At 36.6% G+C, this 18,492-nt stretch overlaps 1 protein-coding gene across 8 annotated transcripts in view; it reads right to left on the reverse strand.

Moving 5' to 3' along the window:
- LOC150103932 (mitochondrial potassium channel ATP-binding subunit) overlaps positions 1 to 18,492 on the reverse strand; it is a 320,223-nt gene that overhangs the window by 12,148 nt on the left and 289,583 nt on the right. For all 8 annotated transcript variants that reach the window (XM_090396614.1, XM_090396615.1, XM_090396617.1 and 5 more), the window contains 2 exons: positions 16,136 to 16,314; positions 6,827 to 6,885 (listed from right to left, as the gene is read on the reverse strand). In XM_090396614.1, the coding sequence (XP_090252740.1) occupies positions 6,827 to 6,885; positions 16,136 to 16,314 (238 nt within the window). The remainder of the gene's footprint in view (positions 1 to 6,826; positions 6,886 to 16,135; positions 16,315 to 18,492) is intronic.

Here is an 18,492-nt window from a genome sequence, read left to right on the forward strand (position 1 = left end):
TTGTAATAACTCTGGAAAGAGTATGAAAAGGCCAATATCCATACTACAAAAAAGTGAACATTTGAAAAAAATAATTTTTACAGATAAATTTTGTCAGAGTGAAAAAAAAAAAAAAAAAAGCTTGTACATTGCAAATATAATCACATTACAGATAAAGTCATAGAATAAAAGTACCAATAAATTTGGCATTTAAAATGACCAAATATTAAAAACAGTAACACTAGATCATACTGAATTTGAAAAATCACTTAATTTTTCATTATAATTTATGCCGCCAGAAAAATAGCCTCTTGGCTCTTTATCATATTAATTTTTCATTGTCGAACGTGTGGCAGTGGAAATAAAGGAAAACAAAATGGACATAAATAAAGAAATAGCACACTTAAATGTTATCAGTAAGACAAAGTACAAAATTGAAAAGTTGCAGAAATGACAAGAGATTAGCATGGCTGAGACAAAAAAGAAGCAGGTCATCAGAAGTAATAAAGACTGAGTGAACAAATGGGAAAAACAAGGTTGAGAAAATTATGCATGGAGACTCGGTGATAAGGAGAGTACTTAATGGAAGTGTAACAAAATCGTGTTTCCCTGATGCAAAAATTCATGATATTAGTCCCACCATCCAGATACAAAAGGGTAAGGCAAAAGAACTAATTGTCTTGGTTGGCACAATGATCTGAGAAGTGAGAAATATTATATGAGGGAGGATGTAAAGAAGTTGTTAGAAGAAGCAAAACTGAAGAGCGAGAAGGTGAAGATTGTTAGTCTATTATACAGGCAAACTGAGGAGGAAGAGGGTGTTGGCAGCAAATGAATCAATACATAGGCTATGCAGAAGGAAAATGATGAAGAATTTGCGGATCTGTATTTGTCACACCATCCAGTATTTCTGTATTTGACAGAAAGAAAAATTTGCATAATGCTGATGGACTGCATCTAAAGGGTTTTGGTGTTAAGTGTCTAGAGAGATTTGTTCAATGAGCATGCTGAATTGCATATTCAGGAAAACTTAAGCAATTAGGGTGGAAGCAAATGAATTTGTGTGAAGGCATCAATGAGGCAAGTGCATATGAGAATGACCAAGTATGGATTCTAGTCTTGCAGCCAAAAATATAAAAATATTGAATAAGGCAATCAATTCAGGAAGTAAGGGTGATTGGGGACCTAAAGGGATGCTTCAGTTTCTATACACTAATGCCAGAAGTTTCAGTAACAAGAGGGAGAAGTTTTGGCATTTGTTGGTGCAACCTTGCCAAAAGTTATAGGCATAGTGAGACTTGGCTAACAGCAGATGATGTAGTTACAAGGATAGAATGTGAAGGGTTTAGTATTTTCAGGGAAGATAGAGATGATATGATGGGGGGGGGGGGCAAGAGGTACTGCTGCTGATGATAGTGAATGAAATACAGCCAAAAAGAATAGGAGATAGGTGTGAGGATGGCTGTTCATTTCAAGCAGTCTAGTGTGAGATCAAGGTTAGTAAGGTAAAATATACTGTTGGTTGTTGCTAGAGGCAAGGGTTCCATGGATGAACTGAAAGATATGCATCGGCAAATTAGTACAATGAGTGCAGGTCGAGTGATTATTATCGGGGGACTTCAACTATGGAGATATAGACTGGAAGGAAGAAAGATCACATGGCAGGAAGGAAATGTAATTTATACAAACCTACTGAAAAATAATTACTTGCTGTAGCATGTGACTGTAAGGGACTAGGGGAGTATAAGAGTATTGGACCTGGTCATCAGATCAGAAGAGCTAACCATAACCAAGGTGGCTACATTGCCTTCGATTAGCAAAAGTGACAATGTGGTCTTAACTTGGGGAATTGTAAAACATGAGGAATATTCTGTCAAAAAAGGGGATACATGTGGAACTATAAGGCAAATGGTTATGACAAGTTTAAGAGGAAGTGTAAATCCATAGAACACTGCAAGGGAAGGATGTTCATAGTGCATGGGAGATTGTTAAGTGACATCTAGAGGAAGCAATATTAAACCTAAGGTAAGAAGGGTTAATCAGGTATGAGTTGTTAGATGGATGGGTAATATCATTAAGCATGAGCTTCAGAAAAAGAAAATGCAGTGGAGTGTATATAAAGTGAAAGGTGACCAGCATGGTAAGGAAGGCAAAATCAGATTATGAGAATAATCTACCCAAGCAGGTCAAAGGAAATCATAAAAAGTTCTTTTGTTACATGGCAAATAAGAGGAAGAATGGCTATGGAAGATTAATCTCAATGAGTGCTTATATATATATATATACACATACATATATATATATATATATATCTGATCCACACACGCAAGGCCACAAGATCTATATAGCACATTAGTGCCATATGTGGATAGAAGAATGGAGTAGTTTGTTCACATTTTGCTTAAACAGCTGAGGGTTGTAATCTTTAGGGAAGGCAGAGTGGGGAGAAGTTGGTTCAGTGAGTTTTAAGATGGACTGTAAGAGGGTGTTGGTTAGCAGTGGCTCTTGTTTTAATGATTTTGGAGGAGAGTGGAGGAATAATAGTGGCCAATTCAGCAAACTATTGTCCATGAAAATACCTATACAAGAAGCACAAGGCAGACACTAAACATCTGTGAGAGAGGGATCATCAATTAACTGGATTGTCCTCTTCTGGATAGAATCGAGCAATCTTAGGGAGCATTTTGGTGCACCACCCCCAGATATGGGAGCAATTTTCCATGGCTAGGCAGATTTAGGCTTTGTATAGATTTAGCAGCTGTGAAGTAGTGTCTTGTGTGAAAAAGTACATCTGCCAAAAAAAGTTTTTTTGGCAGATGGAGAAGCTATAGTTGAAATACGGTTGTGCTAGGAAAGATTAGAAGTGCAAGTCAGTCCAAGAAGAGAAATTTGATCATGTTTGGATATCTCAGTATTATTGAAGGTAAGGGGAAGGAATGCGAGCTCTTTCTTGTGAAAGATTAGACAGAACTGAGTTTTGGTGGCATTGAAGTTTACAAGGTTGTTGTTCTTACCCCACTGGGATATAGCTAGGAGATCTGAGTTCGGGTTACTAGTCATGGTAGATCTCGAGGATTCTAATATTGGAACACTAACTGGTTTGTTGAATGAAAAGAAGGAGTGGAGTGCACTGTCGTCAGTAAAGCTATGGATAGGATTGGAAGTCTGTGAGAGCAGTTCATTTATATACAGGAGGAAGAAAGTGGGCCAAAGAACAGAACCCTGGGGTTCTCCTGCATTGGCAGAGAAATATGAGGAGAGTAAGTCATCCACCATGACACATTGTGAGCAACCATTGAGAAAATTAGTGATCCAATTGCAGAATGAGGAAGGGAGACCACTGGATGGCAGTTTGATGAGTAGGCCCCTGTACAAAACGCAATCAAATGCCTTTGAAATTTCTCCAAATTTCTCCATGGCCTGAGTCCATAGGTGGGTGCTGAGAGCAAGTAGATCAGTTGTAGAACGTGAGTAGCAGAATCCATACTGCTGGTTACTGATTAGTTGGTATGTCTCTAGGTGGTTCAAGAGTTGGTTATTGATGACCTTCTCCATAATTTTTGAGAGAACAGAAGTGAGAGCAATTGGATGGTAGTTCATGGCTGACTTTCATCCCCTGTCTTTGGGATGGGCTGGATGTGGACCTGTTTTGGGTAGTAGGATAGATACCAGTCGAATAGGATAGATTGAAGAGGTGATACAGGATAGGTGTTAGTTCTGAGGCACAATTTTTTAACACAATAGGTGGGATACCATCAGGACCAGATACCTTGTTTGTGTTCAATTTATTAAGGATTCTTTGGATTTCTATTTGTAAGACTATGGGAGAAATGAAGGGAGCCGTTCTTTATGGAGTGGAGGGAATTTTGCCCGAGTTATCAATGCAGGAATTGGAAGAGGATAGTTACAAGTAAGTTGGCCTTGTCTTTTGGTGAGGTGACTACAGTACCATCTGGATGTGAGAGTGGTGGAAACTTGGGTGGGCAGAAGTTGCACCCAATGGCCTTGGCAAGGGACCAGAAGGAGCGACTGCCATTTTGGGCAGGAGGCAAGTTTGCAACATTTAGTCCTTTCAAGGGCTGATGTAGTGATAATTCTTTTGCAATTGTTGCAAGCTGCAGTATAGGCAGAGAGAGAAGCTGGAGTTTTGGTCTTGAGTTAGTCGTGGTAAGCAGAGGGTTTTTTTTTTTTTTTTTTTTACAGCATTGGCACACTTGTTTTTGAGAACCAAGGCTTGGATGGTGGCAGAGAATTTTGAGTGGAATAGAGATGAAAGCCTTCATTCCCGTGAGGATGATTTCTGTTATTCGGCCTGAGTAGGTGTTTGGATTAGAACAACTGAAGCAGTAGTCAGACCATGGGAAATAGGAATAGAAGTCACAGAGGTACCAGTTGGCTCTTGTAGTGACAAAGGACATGAGACCATGAACTGGTGGGTGTAAGTTGTTCTGCAGGAAAAGAGACTTTTATGAGATTGTGGTCTGAGTTTCCAAGAGGAGAACTGACAACCACAGTATACCTGGAAGGGGAACTTGTTAAGGAAGAGGTCAAGTGTGTTGGCAAATTGGAGAGGATTGTCTGGTATTCTGGTGGGAAGATTAATGATCTGAGATAGGTCATTGCTGATGGCAAACACCTCAGTATTCCTGCCTGCTTGATTGGTGAAACTAGAGAAGGGGAGCCAATATGAGTTGTGGATACTGAATCCCCCAAGAAAGATGACCTTACTATTGGGGTATTTGTACTGCAGAAAGTTGAAGAGGTCAGAGTGGTTGATGGAGTTTGGAGAGCGATAGAGGAAGCATATGTAAAAGGCAGGTTGATTTGGTAGAGAAATTTTGAGTGATAGCAGATCAAACAGCAGGGATTCAAGGATTTGCAGTCTCTGGCATGGTATGTCAGTTCTGATGAATGCATAAGTGCCATCCTTGTGGAGGAAGGAGCTGTGTGATGTGTAGTTTGGGCAGTTGAGGTGCAGTACAGTGGCTATTGAAGTTACCAATCGGAGTTCTGAAAGGAATGGTAGTTCTGGTTTAGACGACTGTAGGTGGTGCACATCATTTATATTGTTGTTGAGGCCATGAATGTTGGTGAAATGGATGTAGAAACTTTTTTTTGGTAAGAATTAGTGTTGGTGGGAGAATTTTTGAGATCTGCAGTAAAAATGCATTTCTTTCTGATGTGGTTCATTGTGTTTGGTGAGGAAGAGATAAAAAGGAAGTGGAGCATGAAGCAAGAGGTGACTCACAAACATACTGCCCACAGAGAGAGGGAGGTTGGTCTCCTATCCACACATGGCTTCGACAGTCCCCCCCCCCCCACACACACACAGCCACAATATTTAGTCTCCCTCTAGCCATGAACTGGCAAAATATATCGTTGGAGGATTTTTTGCTAGCTGATCAGGAAGCCTCCTGCAGAACCGTTTTACTGCTATATCCTCGAATAGGGGAAAGTAAAGCTCCCATACAGTGAGATTGGTATGTCTTTGAGGGTATTGCTCTCACTGTATGTGGATGAGGGGGGGCAAAAGAAACTGGAACCCTTGCTCTAGTGACAAACATGTCTGCAGCCACTTCAGATCTCTAATAAGCAAGGTGATGAAAGACATCTACAACCTACGCTGGTGGTGACAAGGCTACAGAAGCAGATAAAATAGTTTAAAATAGTTGAGTTACCAAGTGACCACTTTGCAAAGACATATCATCCAAGTGAGGTTACTGCTGTAACATATGTGACAGAGACTGATGTAGGAACAAAGGTGGATGAATTGAAAATTTTTAGGATATTGCAGAATCTCAGTGTAAATACAGCTGTAAGATTATTAGAAGGGCTTTTTTTTTTTTTTTTAAATAGAAAGTGACTGGAGCAGAGAATCCATTGCTTGAGAGGATGGTGAGAGTGAATACAGAGAGGGAATAAATTTAAGAAGTCATTTTGTAGACTGTTTTGTATGAGGTACTTCCTATGATGAGTCTCATGACTCCATAAAGGTCTTGAATAATAATATACTTAAGTAATTAACATTTTGGGCAATTTTTTCACTCTAAAAAATAATTTACTCTTCAGTGTAAATTTCATATATATCTTTTCTATGATACTGCTAATATTAAATTAACATACATGACATACCAGAAAATTAACAATTAAAAGAAGTTTAGCAAATTTTTCCCACAGGAAAAAAAACTTGTTAAGAAATTAACAAGTTAAGAAATTAACCTTAAACTTGTTAAGAAATTATACTTTATTTTCATCCTCATTTTATCCATGTGTGAGAACAAAAAGTGTGTATCTATGTGTTAAAACATCTTCATGATTAGACTATTTGAATTTTGCAAGCAGATAACTTCACATCAAACTGCTCTTTGTATCTCATAATGCTCAGCACATGCATGTATAATAATGCTATGTATTATGGTGAGAGTCCCACTATAGTGTGGTAGTGGGAAGGGTGTGTGCTTTGCATTATGGGATACAAAGAGCAACTTGATGTGAAGTCAGCTGTTCTTTCTATATATATATATATATATATATATGATAATTAGCATAGTTCGGATGATACTTTATATGCAAATTTTTGTTTGTTCATGAATGGGTAAAATAAGAATGAAAACACGAATATAATTTCATGTTAAGTATAATTTACATTATATGCAAGCAAAAGAACACTGAAGTTCTCATGGTTGTTGCTTTACTAACTATTTGATAATTCTAGAATTCTTCACAATCAAAACACTAATGTGATTCCCCCCCCTTTCCAAATGTGATTAAATAAACCATAAAACTAAACAAAAACATATTTTAGCATTTATTGAAATATATAAAAATACTCTATGCAAATTTTCACCTTTTACTACTCTGTCCAAAGCTTCCTGAACTTGCTTCTCAGATTCTATATCAAGTGCACTGAAAAAAATACATATATTTGCATAAGTAATTTCTAGGTTATTAATTATGCAAAAAATGATCTCATTTAAAAATACATAAATTAAAAGGAAAGTAGTTTGGCTTTGGAATGAAGAAGCAATGTTAGAAGAGGATGATTATTTACAACACTACATTTACCAAATGTTTTTATACCTGGAGCAAACTTAATTAACTTGCGTTTGTCCTTAATTCCTTAATATGTCTGAAGTAAAAACAATCGTCTAAAAGTAGGATTCATATAAAAAATTAATCATTAATTAAGGCAAATAAATATCAATTTTATTGTTATTAATTTATTCATGGTAATTTATTAAAGTAAAATAGCTTATTTGGTACAAATATATAATATATATATATACATATTTTTATTTTATTTTATTTGCCTTTAATGCAGATATCTAAATTTAGGAAAATTTATACAGATTTTGATTCTAAAGCAAATTGTATTATTCTTTGCTTCCAGAGAATATAAATACCATAAGCTAATATCCAAACAATTCATATATTCCCACACAAAAAAAACATGCTGACATATTCTTTGAAATGCTTTTCTTATTTACACATTAGGGATGGCCAAGTTTCCAAGAGCCACATAGGATTTTTCAGATGTTCATGAACCAACAAGATATTTTCTAAAAAATGTAATTATTAAAAATATTTAAATAAAGCCTATACAGAAAGAACAGAATATATATAATAATATAAGATTAAATATAGATATATAAATGGATATATGTATTTACATGCCTGTGAAAAATATTATATATGTATCATGAATATTTGTCTTTTATGATAAATGCAATAAAAACCAACTGTCTTGAGAGCTGCAACAAACAACCTTACAAACCAGGATTTGGCCACCACTGTTATATATGACCATAGTAAAAGAAAGTGTGAGTTGTAGATGTGTCTGCCTAGTTCTGTTCTATAAACTGGTAAGCTATCACATTTTATTATTATTATTAATGCATGAGCATATCCATGGAGTATGAAGACTACATAAGAACTAACCATTATGCACATACCTCTCATACTTCTTCAACTCATTTCAACCCATTCCATTTATTCATCTACTCTCCAATTAAATATCCCTCTTACATAACTTCAAAAAGTGATCATCTTGTTTTCTAACTCCTACCATGAAAAAAAATTAAAGAAGTAGATTAGGCTGTTTAGCTGTAACTTTTTGAAGACTGGTGGACTGCCAATCTCACCCTTAGCCATCACTTACTCTAATATGAGCATGGTAGCACTGCAGTTGGCAACCACTATTCATAGAGTATTATATTTCCATAAACTCATTCCTGAATCCTGCAATTAATAACTTTTTCCAAAACCTTAACACCCAAGAGATACTGAACAATCAATAATTTGCTATTTCTGCCTCAGATCATACTTTATGTAACTGATCTACTGTGACTTCCTACTACTTCCACGGGACCCTACCAGTGCCGAGACTTAAATTAAGTAGCTTGTCAGAGGCACGACCAGTTCTCTTGCACTTTTGCATAACACACATGCTGAAATTCTATCCAATCACATGGCTATAATATCCTAAAGACTTCCAAATCATGTATTTCTAATCTCTATGCTCATGTTGGTCCCTGCCATGCTAGTCACTCCATTATCTCCGCATGCCACACTCAGTGATTACTCAACAGATGAACTGTTTCTTCTGTCATCTGCATACATTAAGGCTATCCCGTTATAATCATTCTTCCTTTTACATACGACATAACAAAATTCTGGGACATTCTTTATTCTGTTCAGCTAATCTATTCTTATGATCTTTTCATTCTTACAATCAATTCAAGAACGTGAGCAGTAGGCATATGAGCAGTACAAAGCACAGGCCAGAAGGGCAACCCATTTGTAAGAAAGGCAAAAGCAGAGTATGAAAAGAAATTAGCAGTACAGGTCAAAGAATTACTAAGTGAAATAATAGAATTACTAAGTGAACACTTTGCAAGAGTACATAATCCAGGTATTCAAGATATTGCATAATCCAGGTAGTCAAGATATTGCACTAACAAGCAAGGAAAAGGCTTATATGGAAATGGAGGTAAATGAACTGGAGGTGCATAGCATATTACAGAACCTTGACATTAATACAGTTATGGAATTAGATGGTATACCAGCTTGAGTTTTATGAGAAGGTGCTAGGAATGACCGTGCCTTTTACCATGTAGTTTAATGTAAGTCTTAGCTCTGGGTTAGCACCAAGGGGTGGAAAGGGTGGGGAGTATAGTTCCATTGCATAAAGGGGACTCTTTATGCAATGGAATCCAGATTTGCTACAAGACTGATGTAGCAAATCTGACTGATCAGCATGTCAGGAGTCATAGTCAAGCTATACTAGAGAAGTTGGTCAAGAGCAAAATACAACGATAGATAGACAGAAATGGAATACTATATAACATAGTTTTGTGTAGAGTAGGTTTTGCCTCAGTAATTTGAAGTTTTATAATACAGTGACAGCTGAGTTGGATAAAGGTAATGGGTATACAGTGATACTGCCGGACTTTGCAAAGGCACAGACAGGATACTACATGCAATTCTAATCAATAAATTACAGTATATGGAGATGGGTATAACGTTGGTGAAGTGGATAAGAGGGTGGTTGATGGAGAGTTATCAGAGAGTAGTTTATTCAGGAATAGAGTCCAGTAGAAGGCTGACTAGTGGCATGCCACAGGACTCTGTTCATTGGCTGCTGTTATTTAATTTGTGCATTTGTGATATAGGAAAGAATCTGAGAGGAACTATTCAGTTGTTTGCCAATTGCAAAACTGGGTAGAGTAATAGTTAATAAAAATTATATTAACATTTTGCAGGATGATTTGGATAGACTGATACTCTGGGCAAAGAAGAATGGATATCAGTTTAATGTGGCAAAGTATAAGGTTATGCATTTTGGGATTAGAAGATTATCAGCTGCATACCACATTGATAGAACTGTACTCCAGGAAATTCATGTAGACATCTAAACTTTAACTCCATATCCACTTAACACCCTCAGGGATTTGGGGGTGTTAAATGGATAGGGAGTTAAAGTTTAGACATATTGCAAAAGTGGCTAAAGCAGCTCATCGGATTACTTGGTTACTGAAGAATGCCATTATAAGCAGAGATAAGCAGGTTATTATACCTCTTTATAGAAAGACCCATCTTGACTGCTGTGCACAGATCTGGTCACTCAGGTTTCTTGGGGGGATGAGGAGGTGGTGGAGAGGATCCAGAGGTGAGCGACCAACATGGTAGCAGATCTATGGAATGAACCTTATGAAGACAGGTTGAAGATTTGTGGGTTACAGAAATTGGTTGACAGGCAGAAAATGGATGATATGATTAAGACATACAAATTACTGAAAGGTTTTTACAAGATTAATACAGAGGAAATTTTTCAGAACAGGTCTGATAGTGGGAGAACTACGGACCATCCTTGGAAACTGAGCTATTCCACTCATTCACCACTATTCTCCTTGCTTGGAGAATAGTGGTGAATGAGTGGAATAGGTTGCCAGAGTCTATTGTGAATGCCATAACTGTGAAAGCGTTCAAAGCAAAGTATGGTGGATAACAAACAAATGTTGAATATTGCTTGGCATGATGTTTAGGACCTCTTGATGAGTCTAAGGACTCCATGGAGTAGCCCATAATAATAATAATAATATTTTTGACTGTGTTTTGTATTGCTCATGAATTTGCTGATTACATTTCTCTTTATATTCCTTTCACAACATTTCCTGTTTTGGCAGCTTTGGCTTAATGATGCTACACATCGAATAAATTTTTACCTGACTTATCTTCTTTATCTTAAGTATGCAGCCTCATACTGCTTCCCCATTTTTCCATGCACTGCTAACATACTTATGCACAATTTTTTATAACATGACAGAGCTCAAAGCCTCAGTCATCATAATCATCTGCACTGTAATTTCACATATATTACTTCTTACCTGTTGAAAATTCCACGTTTAACCAACTCACAAGTCTGAACAAGTGAGTGTATGACTCACAAGTCTGAACAAGTGAGTGTATGACTCACTTGTTCAGGCAAAACAGTAGTTATGTATGCAAATCCCTAATGCAGAACCCTTTCAAAAGGAGGGGTTTTGCTGTTACTATGTCCAACATTCTTGAACTCTTCCATCATATGCTGTTTTAGGAAGAGAAGAGTAAAAAAAAAAAAAAAAAAAAAAAAAAAAAAAAGCATGAGGGAAAGTAAGAAGAGCATTAAAAGTGAAAAGAAGACTAAGGAGACGATATGATATGGCAATTCCATGATTAGCGGATATGCTTGATGAATGTTTGTGTGATTAAACCATGCTGTCTGCAGTGAAGATTAAAGATAATAATGATGCTGTCAGATCTCAAAAAAGATTAAGCAAAAAGTATTATTAATTTTAATTGGAATAAATGATTTAAAGGCTGAAAGCATGGAATGAGAATATATGAAAGCATTACTAGAAGAAGAGAAAAAGAAGAGTTAGGGAGTAAAGTTAGTACGTCTCTTGCCAAGGTATGATTAAGAGTAAAATGAGAAGAAAAGCCCATGATTATAAATGAATTAATGTGTAGGTTGTTTAGGAATAGAGTGAATTAGATGAATGAACATACAATATCAGTGGAACTAAAGCTGCTAGGGAGGATGCAGTGAGCCTATGTGCAAGCTCCCTTGAGGTGATGTGAGAATGAGAGAGAGAGAGAATAAAATGTTGAATTCAGTTTCTCAGGTCTCAAATATGAATGAGATGCTCACTAAAAGATTCAAAGGTATACCTGTGGGCCCAAGGGGATATTGCAATGCATGTATACTAATAAGCATCCAAGTACAAGGGACTTTTTTTTACCTTGGCTAGCTTGAATTGGCCAAAATTGATAGGCATTAGTGAAACTTGTTAACAGAGGAAGATATTGTAATAGTAGGATTAGAACATAACGATACTGTATTTCCAGGGAGGACAGAGAGAACAGGACTGAAGGAGGGGTTTTTCTAATAACAGCAGAAGGGTAGCCACAAAAAAAGTAGTTAAGCAGAAAAGTAGAGTTGAGGTAGACAGGAAATTTGAAGCTATCTGGTGATGTAAGATAAATAGTAAAATAGGACAAAATATATAGTTGATTGCTGCTATAGGTAAGAGGGGAAGGGGGAGAAAAGGAAAGATGGATGATATGGGTCACCGAATCAGAATGAGTAATTATTATGAGGGGACTTCACTCATGAAGACATAGAATGGAAGGAGAAAAGGGCACAGGAAGAAAATGAAATCAAATTTATGCACTACTGAGAGATATTTACCTGAAACATAATATGATGAAAGGTACTAGAGGTTACAAGTTATTTGATCTGGTCATATCATCAGAGGATTTGTCCATAAACAAGTTGCTACTGATTGTTGGGGGGGGGGGGGAGATCATGCAGTCTTTACCTGGGAAGTGATTACACAGTTACATGTCAAATTGTCAGTTAAAAAGGATTATGTGTGCAACACCAAAGCTGGTGATTATGACAAATTCAGGAATCAGCCTGAAGCAGTGTCTCAAGTTATTAGATCCTAATCCTGTGGCTTCCTCTCTTTGAGAGGGTTGCAGCTGATTACTAGGGGGATAGTGACACAAGGTGGTTTCCCGTTGCCTTCCTTACTGTACATATTCATGACTGTAGCCTATGTGTTCATGAGGCTGGTTTCCTGGCTTGTGGGATTTTTACTGTCAGTTTATCTGGAGATAAACTGGCGGAAAAAACTCTGCTGTCCATGCCGAAGACCAGCCAACTTGGTTATGGCTGAGGAAGATCCTTAAGCTCCTCACATCGTCGACGGAAATCGAATCTAGAACACTCCTTCCCCAAGCATATGGTCGCGAAGTGCAAAGCCACTAGGCTAACTGTGCAGACAATTATTAGATAAGTAATGGTAATTATTAGTTAAGGTAAGCAGTATTAGATTGCATATCTAAGGTAAGGAGTATAAATGTATGAGTAGTATCATTAAGCATGAAGGAAAAATCATATTATGAGAGAAAATTAGCCATGTAGGCTAAGAAAAAAAATCAAAAGTTCTTTTACTAGGTGATAAGCAAAAGAAAGAAGGATAACTTTAATGAATGCTGATGGTAAGAAGGTGACAGAAACAAATGAAACTGTTGAATTACTAGTGATTACTTTGCAAGTGTGTATCATGCAGGTGGAGATAATGATGTAACCAATGTGACAGGGGATAGAGATAGATTAACTTGAGGTGTTGTGATTATTAAAAAATCTCAATATGAATATGGCTATCAATAAGATATCAGCCCATGTATGATAGGAAAGTAAGACAGAAAATAGCAGTACCCTTTACTGGACTGTTTAATTTAAATCTAAGCACTCACTAGTAGAGTGCTAAGGGTGGAAAAAGAGCAAAATAGTTCTGTTAGTCAAAAGAGGTGCCAAGAATGAGGTTTCAATTTATAAAATAATTAAGATCTGAGAAGTTATGGTTAAAGTATTACAAAAGTTAGTTAAGAGTAAATTCAGGAATAGGTAGATAAGAATATGATAATCTATGGCAAGGAAAACATGACTTTATGAAAGGCAGGTCTTTTCCTAGTAGTTTACTCACTTTCTACAATAAAGTGACATTTAAGTTGTCACTTTATTGTAGACAGTAAGAACTCAATATTTCTGAACTTTGAAAACCATTTGACAAGACTGCATGTTCTACAGATATTTCAATAGTCACTTCTCCACTGAAATGGCAACTATCATTCCTCCTTCTGTTGCATAATGTAAGGTTATGCATTTTGGGTTGAAAAGGCTGCATACGGTGTATCATATTGATGGCATTAGATTCCAGGAAATTAATGAGGCTAGGGACTCGAGGATAATGGTGGGCAAAGAGTTGAAGTTCAGATGATATATTGCAAAAAGTTGGTAAAACAGCTCAAAGGATTACTTAGATGTTGAAAAACATGCTGACAAGTAAAGCCGAGGAAGCTATTATTCCTCTTTATAAGACTATAATTTGGTCACCTGGAGACCAGGAGGTGGTAGAGAGGATTAGAGGATTCAGAGACCAGTGACCAAGATGGTGATGGGTCTGTGGAATACTCACTACAAGGATAGGTTGAAGGTTTGTGAGTTACAAAGTTTAGTTGCTAAGTGAAAAAGAGGGGACATGATAGAAACTTTTAAGATATTAAAGGGATTTTATAAAATTGATGCAAGTAAAATTTTTCAATATATGACAAATAGAGAACTAGGGACCATCCATAGAGGTTGTATAAGAGTGTGGTTAGTAGGGGTATGTGCAGACCAGTGTTTACATGGAGAGTGGTGAGTGAGTGGAATGCATTGCCAGAATTTGTTGCGAGTTCCTGTCAGTGAATGGATTCAAGGAGAAGTATGATAGGATTTGTGTGTATAATGATTAATATGGGTCTCCCACGATGAATCTCTGAACTCCATGGAGATGCTGTAAAATATTACTACTACTACTACTAATAACAATAATAGCAGTTGGGTGTAATGGCAAACATGCTAAACCTGCTTTTCCGCTTTTATTACATCTACCACTGTTCTCTGGAACAGCCTTCTGCAAGAAGTATCCCCAACTAACTACAACTTGCAACTCTTAAAAAAAAAGTTAATAAGCTTCTGTCTTAGTCTTCACCTGCACCACACATGCACACATAGCACTGATATGCTTATAGGTCATTTAACCTCTATGTATAGGATCAATATAAAAAAATAGTATGCTGGCATAAATCTTATCTAGAACATTCATCAGGAAATTCCTCTATAAATCTTATGTTCAGTTTATTTTCCTTTTTAATGAGTACTATTAGAGCTCTTCAATTATGTGGAATCCAACCTCTGACCAGACCTTCTGGTCAGTCAGAGGTTGGATTTCACAATTATAAAATCTAAATATGGATTCTGAATTATGCAATGTAGCCACTGAAAAACTTTTATATCTCCATCTTTTAGCATTTCTGGTAGAATACTGTCTACAGTAGCTGCCTTTCCACATTTCAGGTTTTTGATGATCTTTCCTGAAGCACTGATATGTCTTCCTCATTGTATACTTATTGAATATTTTCCACCACTGTTTGTTTCATTTAGCAATCTTTCTAAGTAATTACTCTAAACATCTAGAATATCTTTATCTTCAGTTTTTATTATGTCACCTTTATTGTCTTAGATTTCTTTTATAGTATGCTTTCCTCCATTTCTAAGCTTTTTTTCAATAGCCTCCAGAACATTTTGCCACCTTTCTGATACCGATTTGGTTATATTCTTACCCAAGTCTTCCCATGAGTTTCATTTAACTGCTTTTACACATCTCTTTGCCTTGTTATATTTTTCTCTGTATTCTTTGAGAGCATATACTGACTTATTTTCTAAGAACTTTTGATATGTTTCTTATTTTCCAGGACTGCTTTTTAACTTCTTGTGCACGTTCTGAATTTTCTATCCTAGCAGATAGCTTCACCAGTTGCCTCTCTCTGGCTGATTAAATCAATATTTTCTTCAGGGTATGTCACCGAGTCATCATGGTTTAGTACTTGCTTTCAAACTTTAATTTTTGTTTCAAAATAATATTTGTATATTTGAGTCTATAGTTGAGCTCTGAAAGCTGGTTTACTTTGATTCTTTTTAAAACTTTCTTATATATTTTTCTTTTCAATGTGAAATTCATTTTATTCTGCTTTAAAAGTGATCATCACTTCCAATTTCAAATTCCTAGTATGCTCTTGTGTCCTGAACTAGTGTTAAGATATTATTATCAATATTAACATAATCAATGAGATTCACTATCATTGAGATGTTAGTGATTGTTATAATTTAAATCTGTTTAATTTAAGTATGCAACGAATTATTAAAGAAAGTACTTTATCTCACCTAGTAAGAGCTTCCATAGCTCAGTCAGTACAGACAGAACCCTTTGGTTGGAAAGACCTGGGTTTGATTCCTGTCTATGACGTGAGGAACCTTTATCTGGTCTCTTTCGACTAAAGGCAAGTTAGCCAATCTCATATGGAGGTAGAAGGTTTTTTCACCTGGAAACTCTGTTTTTTTTTGTTTCTCAGAACCGGCCCCATGAACACACATGGATTTACAGTCATAAAATATATATACCTAATCCCTCATTAGGAGAGCTTAACCCCCAACACACACCCCAAAAGGGACAGAGAAAAAAGGAAGGGGAAACTCCATGCGAATAAATAAATAAATAAATCTCACCTAGTAGCTTCATCAAGAATCAAAATTGTGGGATTTTTAAGCAGTGCTCTAGCTATAGCTATTCTTTGTTTCTGGCCTCCTGAAACAGTGACTCCTCTTTCTCCAAGAACTGTGTTGTATCCATGAGGAAAGCTGGATATGAATTCATTTGCATTTGCTAGTTTTGCAGCCTCTATAACCTATGTAATAAGATGGAAACAATTTTTAACATTTTTCTGATTCATACAGATGAAAATTAAATTTAGAATTTAACACAAAAGTGGTTAACTGAATTAAGTTTCCAATGGTAGGTGAGATTTCATTTGTAATATAAAATTCATTGTATCTCTAATATAAGAAGAATCATATGGAATGTATTCACTAAATCAATAGAAGATTATATGCTGATTCTTACAACTGCTTATAAGAAGCAGCATATAATCTTGTTGTAGAAGTTTCATGACTTTTTTTTTTTTGGTTCATCACTAAAGTAGTTTCAGAATTCAGTATATTCAATACAAGAATAAGCAATCCAAAATAGAGATATTTCTTCTAACTATAAGAGTTTTCTCAAACTTATGTCTGTTATGGATACTATAGCGTACTTGGAATTAAATGCCAGAAAGAGATTTGTTATTTAGCTTTATTTATTATTATTATTACGGGCAGCTCCAAGGAGTCCTTAGACTCATCGAGGGAGAATCAACATCATGTCAAGAACAACTATTCAACATATATACAGTATCTATCATACTTAACCTTGAACTCATTTACAGTCATTGCACCCACAACAGACTCTGGCAGCTTATTCCACTCATTTACCACTCTCCAAGTAAAAAACCTAGCTCTAACACCCTTGCTAACTACACTCTTACCAAGCTTCCGTGGATGGCCACTAGTCCTCCCACTACCAGTCCTATTCTCAAAAATATCTTCTGAATTAATCTTATAGAAACCCTTCGGTAATTTGAATGTCTCAATCATATCATCCCTTTTCTGCCTATCAACCAATTTCTGCAGCCCACAAATCTTCAACCTGTTCTCATAAGGTTCAGTCCATAGTCCTGCTATTATCTTGGTCACTCTTCTCTGGATCATCTCCACCTCCTCCCCATTGAGAAGAAACCTTGGTGCCCATATCTGGGCACAAGATCTCTGTATTGAGCCTTGATAAGATCCCATCTAGATGGGATCTTATCAAGGCTCAATACAGAGGAACAATAACTGTTTGTCTCTGCTCATTAAAGTGTTTTTCAGCAACCAAGTGATTTGATAAGCTAATTTTGCCACTTTTGCAATGTGTCCCCTAAACTTCAACTCCCAATCCACCAACTCCCAAATCCCTGGTCTCATCAATCTCCTGGAGTACAGTTCCACCAATGTGATATACTGCTGCTAATCTTTTCACCCCAAAATGCAAAACCTTACATTTTTCCACATTAAATTGACATCCATTCTCCTTAGCCCAGTCCTCCAAACTATCCAAAGCATCCTGCAAAATTTTGACATCCTGAGCTATTGTTCTACCTAACTTTGTATCATCCGCAAACAGATACACAGTTCCTCTCAGATCCTTTCCTATATCGTTAATGAACAAATTAAACAGTAGCAGTCCAAGAATAGAACCCTGCGGCACACCACTAATCACAGGCCGTCTTTTGGATTCTACTCCTGAATAAACCACTCTCTGATATCTCTCCATCAACCACCCTCCTATCCATCTCACCAACCCTATATCCATTCTCATATGCTGCAGTTTACTGATTAGAATTCTATGTGGTATCCTATCAAAGGCTTTAGGAAGGTCCAGTAGAATCACTGTAAACCCGTTACTCTTATCCAGTTCAGCCGTCACTGTGTTAGAACGTGAGCAAGTTACTGAGGCATGATCTACCTTTCACAAAACCATGCTGTTCCCCATAGAGTAACCTGTTTTCATCTATCCAATCTTGTATTTTCCTCTTGGCTATTTTCTCCAAGACCTTGACAACAATTTCTGATATACTGATTGGCCATTAATTTTCAACAGCAGTCTTGGAATCTCCTTTATGCAGTGAAAATATTTTCCCCTCTTTCCATCCTCTTGGGAGTAACCCAGACCCGAGACTCACATTAAACAAAATGGTCAAAGGCACTAACAATTCTTTAGCTGCTTCTCGTACGACATGAGCTGGTATACCATCCAATTCCACAGATGAATTGACATTGAGGTTTTGTAATAGACTATTCACCTCCACTTCATTCACCACAATTCCCGTATAAGCTGTTGGTTATTCCATTTCATATATCCAGGTGGAAGATATACTCTTTGCAAGAGTATATCTTCCACCTGGATGATATACTCTTGCAAAGTGCTCACTCAGTAATTCTACTATATC

This window comes from Typopeltis vanoorti, chromosome 8 (genome assembly GCF_054136105.1).
Source record: "Typopeltis vanoorti isolate ZY-2024b chromosome 8, IOZ_Tvanoo_1.0, whole genome shotgun sequence".
NCBI lineage: Eukaryota > Metazoa > Arthropoda > Arachnida > Uropygi > Thelyphonidae > Typopeltis > Typopeltis vanoorti.